This window comes from Vigna radiata, chromosome 5 (assembly GCF_000741045.1).
Source record: "Vigna radiata var. radiata cultivar VC1973A chromosome 5, Vradiata_ver6, whole genome shotgun sequence".
In the NCBI taxonomy this organism is placed as follows: Eukaryota; Viridiplantae; Streptophyta; class Magnoliopsida; order Fabales; family Fabaceae; genus Vigna; species Vigna radiata.
The window spans coordinates 6,394,905-6,406,441 of NC_028355.1; the positions used below are offsets into that span (position 1 = coordinate 6,394,905).

The 11,537-nt window shown below is 24.6% G+C and overlaps 1 protein-coding gene across 1 annotated transcript in view; it reads right to left on the reverse strand.

Annotated features, from left to right (window-relative positions):
- Positions 1-220: 220 nt before the first annotated feature.
- LOC106760774 (serine carboxypeptidase-like 13) overlaps positions 221-11,537 on the reverse strand; it is an 11,769-nt gene continuing 452 nt past the window's right edge. The window contains exons 2-14 of the mRNA XM_022780541.1: positions 11,326-11,471; positions 11,172-11,248; positions 9,319-9,441; positions 9,089-9,191; positions 8,915-8,952; positions 6,802-6,900; positions 6,609-6,695; positions 1,742-1,891; positions 1,570-1,641; positions 1,366-1,484; positions 1,168-1,281; positions 968-1,013; positions 221-489 (exon numbers count right to left, since the gene is read on the reverse strand). Of these exons, the coding sequence (XP_022636262.1) occupies positions 406-489; positions 968-1,013; positions 1,168-1,281; positions 1,366-1,484; positions 1,570-1,641; positions 1,742-1,891; positions 6,609-6,695; positions 6,802-6,900; positions 8,915-8,952; positions 9,089-9,191; positions 9,319-9,441; positions 11,172-11,248; positions 11,326-11,471 (1,258 nt within the window). The 3' untranslated portion in view covers positions 221-405. The remainder of the gene's footprint in view (positions 490-967; positions 1,014-1,167; positions 1,282-1,365; positions 1,485-1,569; positions 1,642-1,741; positions 1,892-6,608; positions 6,696-6,801; positions 6,901-8,914; positions 8,953-9,088; positions 9,192-9,318; positions 9,442-11,171; positions 11,249-11,325; positions 11,472-11,537) is intronic.

Here is an 11,537-nt window from a genome sequence, read left to right on the forward strand (position 1 = left end):
TTATACGTTTTCAAGTATCTATGATTAAGATTTTTATTCCTTTAACTCTTGACTTAAACAAATAAGTGACACTTAAAATTTAAAAAAAAAACAATAAGAAAATAAAAAACAAGCTAAAAAAAATTCAAAATAGTGATATGTAATTACTTTTGAAGTGACATTAATGCCAAAAAAATTCAAAATACTGTCATTATAATTAACTCGCAACTAAATACAATAATGAAAAGAAATATCATATTATTTGTTTTAAGTGGTTATTCAAAATTAAAATATTACTCAATTACTTAATCCCTCCTTTTATATTCGAAGGTATAATACTATTTTTGGGTTCATTAGAACACATTTATTAGGAAACAGATGAATTTGGCCCTTTGCAGCATCCTAAATGGCCTTTCATTTAATTTCCTACAAAGCCTTCTTTGATATCCATCTACTGTACATGTCAAAACATTCTCCGGATTTGTCAATCGGAGCTCTGTGGCCCGCACCCTGAAATTATTGGAGTTAAAAATAATAAAACAAAACACTGGAAAATTATATATATATATATATATATATATATATATATATATATATATATATATATCATTTCAAGTGCAAAAAATATTTTTTTAACATACTTAATTTTTTTAAATTTATTTAACATTATTTTTTCTTACTTTTTACTTTTTTTTTAAAAAAAAATATTAAATTTTTTATTTTTATGATTATTTTATCTTTATATTCTATGTCAAATAAATATAAAAAAGTGTATTACAGTATCATTACTTTTATTAAAATTGTAGATAATATGTATATATGAATGACAGATGAACTTAACCATTCGGTTATATATATATATATATATATATATATATATATATATATATATATATATATATATATATATATATATATATATATGCGCGTAAGCCACACAAGTGTAACAAGAGCCACACAAGTGTAACAAGGAGAATGAGATACTTGCCTTCACAGTTGCAAATGTCATCTTATTGGAGTAAGTCCTTGTGTATCTACATGGCATTAAGTTCATAATTTCATTATTTTTTCTATATATATTAAGCATGGTTAGAAATAACTACATTCTTGGTTTGCATGGTATTGTTTGAAAATAACCTAAGTACGGTTATAATTATTGTAAGAAAAAAGAAAGTTATAAAATTATACCCTGCAACTTGGCCATTTGAATTCCATGGCCTCCAATCATCAACAATTGAGTAGTTTAAAGATCTTATCCATTCTTGAGTTCCCAAGATAGGAACCGCCATGTCATGATCGCCACTGTTATTGGTCACAAGAAATTTGAATTATATATAGTTAATTTGTTGTATAAGCAATACAACAGCATAAAGAAGGAACATTAACTTGTATATTAATGAACGATATCCTTTTTTACTAAGATTTGCATGATATTCAACGCTGCTTGGAATCTCGAACTTGAAACCTTCATTATGATTACAACGAACCCATGTTCCTATACTTCCCTACAATGCATGCATTTGTAATTCTTATATAATGTAGTTAGCATGTGTAAAGGAAAACCAAAAGCAGTGAGTTATATGAACTGACCTTGCGGACATTAAGTGCAGTTTGAACATTCTCATCATTTGCCCAATAAGCCAAAAGGAGTAATGTATAAGTCTAATTAATAGTGGTAAAGAAGCAAACATCATTGCCAAATACATGGAAAGGAAATAGTAATTAGAGAACATCTATCTTTCATTTAAGGCATGAACATTACCGGACATGTCACGTCTAACACTTTGACATCAGTTTTCAAGAAATGCTTTTCAGAAAATTTCTTCATTAGGGATCTTCTCGAAAGAGATTCAGGTTGATCGAACACACACAACGGCTCCAAAATATTGTACTTATAAAGTCCTGATACAAGCTGTGGCAGTGGAATTGTTAAATTCGATACAATTTTCTAAGAGTTTCAAGAAAACAAAAATCTAGAAAATTAGATTCTCTTAGAACCAAAAGTAGGTAATAGATTACAATTATATAATTCTAGATAGTTCTAAAAGTTAAGAAAGCCTAAATATTTTAGAAAAAATGTAAAAGTGACTGATTCAGCATATATAAAATAGAAAATACATGAAAAGTACTATAAATTTCTAATCCATGATTTATGGGCTAGCTCTAATCCATCTTTGAAAAAGTTTTTTTAAGAGATCTTTTCGTGTGGGAAAAAAATCTCAACTTCCAAAGTTTCCTCTCAAGTAGGTTAGGATCAAAGTTAAAGTAAGTTTGACCCTACTACAAAACTTAAATTAATTCTTAAAAATAATATCATTTATGTATAGATATAAAATTATATATTTTATTAGATAGTGTAATATATTATAATTTTTAACACGAGTTATATGATCATCACACAAACACAAATAAACAAAGGGTGAGCTAATAGAATAAATATCAAGCTATCAATTAAAATCAAATTACTAATACATAATAACATTATAATGAGCACTATAACTCTCAACCATACTTTCCCTTAAAAGGAAACATGGCCACCTTATAAGCTCTACACAGGTTTGAGTTAAAGACAACTCGTGCCAATACTAACTATCTACACGATTGTATGTCATCTTTCATACTTCACCACACCATTCCTGTTTACCAAAACAAGACGATTGGAATAGTCCTCCATTGTAGTTCTGGACCTATCTCCCCTACTTCTTAAAGACATATGAGTAAAAACTTTTATATGGTTCCCATCAACACTATACTCAACATAAGCTAGAACCCTACAGTGAGACATCCATCTTGTTCTACCCCTTGAAAGAGGAGAGAGAAACACTCAAATATCAGTCCCTTCTACTACCTATCATGGATGAAGAGACTCATCTCTTTCATTGCCTCTTAAATATGAAGAGATTCACCTTTGGACAATCTCGTAAGAGCAAAGGTACAATAACAAATTAACGAAGTATGGCAAGAAGACATAGCAAACAACACCTTTTTCAACTTCACACAGCACAACCACATCATAACCAACATTCAGCCACACATAGTTTGGCATTTGCAGTTCATATAGCCATATATCCAACCCACAATCCAACAATATGACTTCACTCATCACCCATAGCATTCAAAGACCATTATACCGTAACTAAATCAATCTGGTAACATAACCAATAGGTCGGCTACATCCCAAAACACGCATAATAATACACCTAAACCGATTAATAATAATCCAAACACACACTCAACCAACAAAGCAACAATCTGAAACACACCTAAACAACACAACAATAGTTCGAAATCACACCTAAAGAATATAGTAACATACCGGACAACTCCAATTTACATGTCAATCTGCAGTATAGATCCCATATTTTAAAATAACACACCGTAATCACATGTCTTATCCTCGCACACAAACAACCAAACAAAAACACACATATTCACAATTTCACACTCGAAAACATGTTGTTTAGTATCTCATACAAAATTGTCCCTCACATAGTTGCATTCACAAGATAATAATTAAATAAATGTCACAAGATAAAATCAACAAAAACATACAAAATAGTCAACCATATACTAAATACACTCACTCTTTTTACTTACAACCACCAAGTCCACTAAAATAAAACCCTATGTAACTACTTATATGTAGATCTCACGTGATTCCCCTAATTCTCCATATTCTCATACCCATTTAATCCGACACTATACCACAAGTTTTCTTTTACTTTTCTCTCACACGAACCCATCACCATCTAACCTATATATTATATTAGTTTAGGAAAATATTTTTTTAACAACTTTTTTAATAATTTTTTTACAATTACTTATGTGGTAGTTCATGATTGATCCGTTTCAAATATACGAACTAATAAAATAGTGATACATAATCTATTGTCAAAAAGTTGTTAACATATCATGGTCCATTATTTTATACACACACTTGCATTCATCAAAAGAAAATATTTTTTAACAACTTTTTTTTACAACTCATTCATGGTGACTTGTAATTGGTCAGTTTCAAATACTTTTATGAAAATAAATTCAAACAGACCAATAAAATAATGACACGTAACTTAATTTGAAAAAATTATTAACATATCAAAATCCTTCTATTAACCTATATATTATATTATTTTATATACATTTTTATCACACCACTTTACGTCACCACAATTTCATGCAAAATCAAAAAAACTCTACCTACCTTCCTCACTGACACTTTCCTATAGTGGCCCCACGGTGACTAACTAAAATGTTAAGCCCATACTTTTTCATGCTCACATGGGCAGACGTTGCGTGCCTATTATTAAAATTGTGCTCTTATACATCACTGTACTATAATTAAATGTACTACATTGTATTATTATTATTGATTCACTTTTATATTATTTTATGGTTCAGTTTCTAAAAACTGAACTTATAATAATTTCGATTAAGTTAATTGTAAGAATTGTATCTACTTTTTTTCTCTTCTATAATTCTCGTTCAACTGCTTTGTCTTATCAAGTAAATGTTATTTAATAATAAAATATTAAAAAAAAAAACCGTTTACATAAAAAATTAATAATTGATTTTTTAAGACAAAATTTTTATATCACAAGTTTTAATATTTTTATCAATAAACATATATTACTTTTTAAATAGTATTATTTTAAGTAATAAAAATAAAATATATTTTTTTTAAAAAAATATATATAAAAAAATAATACTTTAAATATATTATATTCTTTAACATATTATTAAATACGTAAAAATATGTTAAAAAAACTTTTAATGATATTAAAATGTGTTTAAACACACACACAAACTAAAATAACTATTTATTTTAAAAATCAACTTACTTTAAGATAAATATCAATAATATTATTTTTAAATGATAGTATTTTATAAACTAAAACTAAAATATATTTTTTAACGTTAATTTTTATTAAATGACTATATAATGAAATATCATGAAAAAAATAGTAATGTAGCAAAAATATTTAATATTATAAAAATATCAAATGATAAAAAAATTAACAAACGTTTATTAAGAGTAACTTTTGTAGTATCATCATTTATTATATTATAATAATTAATAAATATTAGTTTAATTTTTACATAATAAAATATAAATAGTAAATAATTGATTAATAAAACAATTTTATGAGACAACAAAATAAATATAAATAAAAAATTATTTTAAAATAAAATAAGTAGATAAAAAGATAAAATAAATTATATACACATATAAAATAGAAAAATATAAATAAAAAATTAAAAAAATAAATATAAAAGTAAAATAATATTAATGAGAAAATAAATATAAATAAAAAAATAAAAAAAAAATAAAATAAATAAATAAATAAAATAATTTCTATATACATATAATAATGATGATAATAAAAGAAATATAATTAAAATAAAAAATAATAATATCAAATAATTAAAAAATTAATTTGTAAGACACTTATGAATAAAATAAAATAAATATTAAAATAAATTTCAATTAAAAAGAATATGTATGGTTATACTATTCAGTTTACAATTCAATTTAAAATTAATATAGTTAGTAGTTCAGTTCAGTTTATATTATAGTTTAATACAATTTAGTACATTTCAGTTTTAATAAAACAAAGAATTGTTTAGTCCAGTTTGTCTTAACTGTTTTACAATTCAGTTTAGACAAATTAAATTTTACTTCAATACAGATTTTAATAATACAATACAATTTAATTCTATCTGTCCACCCCTACGCAACATGACCCACGTTTCAACACATATTTCCACCTAAAGCACAACTACCTATTTAAACAACCAATTAAATTTCCAGCCTGGACCATAATAAACCGTGACATCACCCATGCTACGCCAATTCTAACTTAAACCTATGATTCATGCAGACACCAATTGTTTACGAGATTCTTTTTATCTCGTATTCAATCTTTAATTAATAATTAAATATAATTTTTTTCCATTACTTTTTATGGCATATTTTTATTTTCTTATATTATGATGTATTAAGTTTTTTTTGAGAAAAATAACGTTCATAATCATGCGAATAATATAATAATATATAATATCACATATAAATATTTTAAATAATACTTTAGATATCAATATACAATATGTTTAAATTTTTAGCAATTCTAAGAGAAAAAATAACTTTTAGGATTTTGTTTCACTACTAAGAATTAATTTTCATAAATTTGCATTTGGAAGTGTTAAATTTGACACAAACTTCTAGAAGTTACAAGAAAAGAAAAATCTAAGAACAAAGAAATTATGCTAGAAATAAAAATAATAGATAAAACCTAAAATTATAACAATAAAATAATTACAAAAGTTAAGAAAATCTAAAATCATCTAGAAAATTGTAGAATTAGTGGTTTACTTAAGGTAAAGTCACTTATTGTAACAATATAAACTCCTCCACATTATTCATTATTTTCAAAACTATCTTCTACAACTTATATTTACTATATTACTATTCACTAAACTAAACATNTCTAACATAGCAACTATCTTGTTTTACTCTTAAAATTCTAACGGAAATAATAGTTGACCTTATGATGTTTTATTATTTCACTAAAAATTCTAGGAACCAAAATTTTATAAGAAAAGAAAGGATATAAAAAAGAGAGAATGCATACCTTATTGAATGACTCCATATCTTTATAGCATAATACATTTTCGGAGTCCACATCGATGTAATTTCCTTTACAATTTTTTTGCAGTGACTATTCATAAATTAAGAGAGTTCCTTAGTCTTTGATTTTTATTTATTTTTTATTGAGTAGAATCCTTAAAAATAGAAATTCATGATTTAAAATAAAATTAAATCACCTCATATAATTCATCAGAAATAAGTGCCATTCCATGAGCAAAAGGGATTGCATAGTTTCCTTCCCTTCTAGTTGTTCGTGGATTCCCCAAAAGGTATCCCTAAAGTAAAACATAGCTTCATTATCAGAAATCAAGTTTGATGCCACCTTTTACTATTAAAAGATAAATAATTTTTTCATTTGTTACATAATTCTATTTTTAGCTTTTGTTAACAATCTTATTTCTAGGTTTTTCATGTGGCATTCCACTATATTACCACAAAAAGTACCAAATTAAATAGGTCATCTATGGAACTTTGTTACTGTAAAAAGAGATAAGTTGTTGAGAACAAAATAAATAAATAAATATATATATATATATATATATATATATATATAATTTGTTTTCTTTAAAAAAAATTAAATTAGTACTCTTTAAAAATATTGATACTGCTAAGGTTTGAAGATTCTTCATTACGTTTAAGTGATTTGACATATTGTATTAAAAAAAAGTGCATATTAATTTTTCTTACCATGCAAAGTTAATACTTGTTATCCCATACTTTTTCTCATTTGTTATCCTAATATATTCTAAGAATTGTTTATTTTGATCTCTAACTTGTTTCATTTCACTAAATTTTCTTATTCAGGAAATCTTATAGAGTGAGAAAAAAAGTTATTTTATTTATTTCCCTTTTTTTTTTCGTAATTACAAAAGTTCAAGATATAGTATATTCTTTTATTAATATCTACATTATTGAGTCTTTATCAAACAAGCTTTGACTCATTGAACTTGGTCATTTTTGTGATAACCAAAACTAAAATTAAAACTTATTTTCCCTTTATTGTAATAAGTGACTATTAGAAATCTTCTATCATTAATCATGGAAATTTTAAGAAAGATATTTTATGTTGTGAACGTATTTCAATATTTTAATATCTTTGTCTATTAGTATATTTTCAAAACAATGTTATACTAAAATTAATGTTTAATTATGACATGAAATATTAGTTTATTAAAAAATATTTAACAAATATTTTTGAGAAAATTGATTGAAATGAACAATAATGAATCTGTTTCTAATTAAATTTATGAATTTGAAAACATTGTTGATGACATAAAAGTGAAAGGAAGTAACATACTAACTTTATATAATGAAAGTGTTTTCTTTGTAAACTTATTCTTAATATTTTATATCTTGTTATTGTTGATTATGAATAAAAATTTTTGTTTTGTTTAATACTAGTTTGAATCTACATTTTAGTTATCTTTTTCTAGTTCTATCATATTTGAAATAAACTTTTAATTTTTCTCATAATACTATAATAAATTATTAAATAAAAATTAATTTTACATAAAGAAATAATTGTTCACTATATTAACTTAGATACTATTTTATAAATTAAAAATAGTTTTTATATAAAATATTTATCATGAATAAAAAGTTATAATTGGTGTGTGATTTAGAGTTTAAATTCATTTCTGAACTTTAGGTACCATAAAAAAATATCTAAATTACTCTTTAATTTAAAGTTATAAATAATTTAAAAACAATAATATTAAATAGCTAAAATTTAGATAACTAATATTAGAAATTAATTTAACTTTAACTTACATATCAATTATAATATTTTTATTTATAATAAAAACTATTTTAAATATTAATATTTTAATTTATAAAATAATATCTAATTTAGTTAGTTAATTTAGTAACTAATTATTTTATCTCTAAAATTAGTTATTATTTAATGATTTGACAACACCATACAAAATACATACATTATCCTCGCATTAATTTTCCATATACATACATTCCAACTCTAATTTAAAATATAATTCTTGATTAATATTTAAGCAAAAACTCTACACTCATAACTTTGTAAAGATGAATGGAAATAGAAAAACTAATGTATGTTGATTCGAAGCAGATTATGACATTTCGTTTTCTATATGGATTGTACGTTTGGTATAAAAAATAATTTTTATATTAATCTGTATAAAAAATTAATGTTTTTCGTATTCTTAATTCTATATCTATTTTAAAATCGATATAAAAACTTGTTTTTAACTGTTATAAAAAGACTTATTTTTACATTAATATATATAACATAAAACAATAATTTAAAATGCTAACCTGGATATTTATCCTTGGTTGAAACCCTTCTTCATTAGCTGAAAGTAATGAAATTTGCTAATATGTAATTATAACAAACTACAGTAACTTAATGATATAAATTACATTTCAGAACGGTCTAATGATTGTTAATGGGAGGTTCTAATTTTTTAAAATAATTTAGAAACATTTTACCTTGTGCAATTTCTAGAACAATTGCTGGAACGGGAATGCCAGAATATGAATCACCAGCAATGTAAACTTCGTTTGACAAAAATTTTGGATGATCAATTAACCACTGCAAACAATTAAGAAAAGAAAATGATTGACTAACAAAGAAAATAAAAGAAATAAAATGTAGCTGCAAACGCAACAAAATAAAAAGACAAGGATTTTAAAATAAAGAAATAAAATTTGGAGAATACCTTCCTTAGAAATTCATGGGCTTGATCAACAAACAACGTATCACTTCTTTGAGCAGCAAGTTCTGTTCTGGCATAACTAAAGCCTGTTGAAACAGGCAAGTCTGCATATATAATGCTACTAACCTACCAAGAGGACAAAAAACCATAAAAAAGACGGAATTTGAAAACACAAAATATATTTTTGCTTTTTTAAATATAAGAGGATAATCTAATTATTATTTTTTTTAATATGATAAGAATTTTTTTTTTCATATAAAATTTAAAATATGAAATAATTTTTAAAAAATCATAANTTTTTAATAAATATTTTTTTTACTATAATTTTATAGCAAGTTTAATCTCTACTCAGTCTCTGTGTGTACTATTCCATACCAACATAGTTTTGTTAATGGTTCTCTACCTCGTGAGGGTTCTGACTTGTCGAGTTTATCTTATTTATACTTAATCTAACTTTTAATTGAATTTTGTGATGTAAAGATTATTTTCATTTCTCTGCTGTTTATATGCATAAATACTTGTTAGAGATTTATTTCCTAAAGAAATTTTGATACTGGTGTCAAAATTTACCATTTTTTAAAACCTTATTCTCCAAACACAAAAACCATGACGGGTTGAAGTAGAAGTATAAAAAGAAAAAAAAAAAAAAAAAGCAAGTACGACAAGTAAAAAAAATAAGCAAAATTATTAAGTTTAGATTACAATTTTGTTGACAATGTAAATAATAAAAAAAAGGGTAGTTGTATTTAAGTCTGAATTTCATCTAGGTGGTTGTTGTTAATCCAACCCTTTCAGTCTATGAAGAGTATATATTGACTCTTTGTTTCGTATGTATCTAGGAAGAAGATGTAAATAATGACACCTAATATAAAGAAAGTTAACTTTTGTTTTGTGTTTTGTAATTGCTATTTTTATGAGGAATTGATTATTTTGTTGGCTCCGTGGAATTTGCTTTTTTATTAGTTTAGTAAAATTGATCAAAGTTACATAGTATAATTAAGTTTAAATGAGTTTTGATTATTTGTATTTAATTTATAGTGTCAATATCAATTGGGCATTTATGACTGTGAGTATTACCTAATGAAACACATGCACAACATTATTTATACAAACATTCCTGATTCATAAAATAAGGTATTAAAAAATTGACTAAATATTTATCTAATTGTTCATTACAATATTGTTTTAACTCTATTATTTTATTTGTAGATTTTAATGATTCCCTTTCTAATGGAAGGTCCAAACATGGAAGACATTAGGAACAAGTGGATTTCTTTTATTTTAAGTGTTACTAAATTGTAAAAATTTGATTACAATTTAGTAATATATGTAGGTTGATGTAATATTTGAATTGATTATATAGTTTTATGTACAAATAACGTATTAAATATTATTAGACAATTTAATGTATAAAATGAATTTTATTTTGTTTATTCAATTGAATATGTTTATTTTTGGATATATTGATTATAAATTGAGTGGATGACATGGTAAAACACGAAAATTTGATTGAATGTCATAATAGGTTAATTCGAAATAACATGTATTATGACTGATAACTGAAAGTTTGTCATAATAGACTAAATATATTATGACAAGTAACAAAAAATAAGTCATAGTGACTGATACTTTTTCGATATGTTATAAAATGTGCAGACCTATTATAACTACCACAACTTTGACGTCAATCCATATACTAGAAAATGTCAATTTTACTCGCCATAAAAAATCATATATGCACTATTAATTTTTATATTTTTAATAAAATTTGAATATAATGTTAGTAACGTCATTTTTGTATATAATGTTAGTAATGTCATGAACTTATTTGTATAAGAAGTGGATGTAGACTAGACCTTGTTCCATGATTGATTCGTTAAGATCAAGTTGGGTGGACCTCCATTGTACTCCTCCTGTTTTATTGCAATTGGACCTGTATCACTTATACAGAGTAAGCATAGTTTTGTTTGTTTCTAAGCGTAGAATGAAAAGGAAAATAAAGGGTGNTACCTATTTCAAGTAAAAGGGCAGTTAGGGAGGAACAACCATGGCCACCGGTTAGCCAAAGCAGGAGAGGATCTTCCTTAGGATTGTTATCTGACTGAATGAAGTAATAAAATGTTTGGACATCTTCTGATTCTCCCACTCCCACATACCTTTCATATCATCAAATGCTTTCAATCTCATAAGCCAAAACTTAAAAGCATAAATAGGATTAGTAT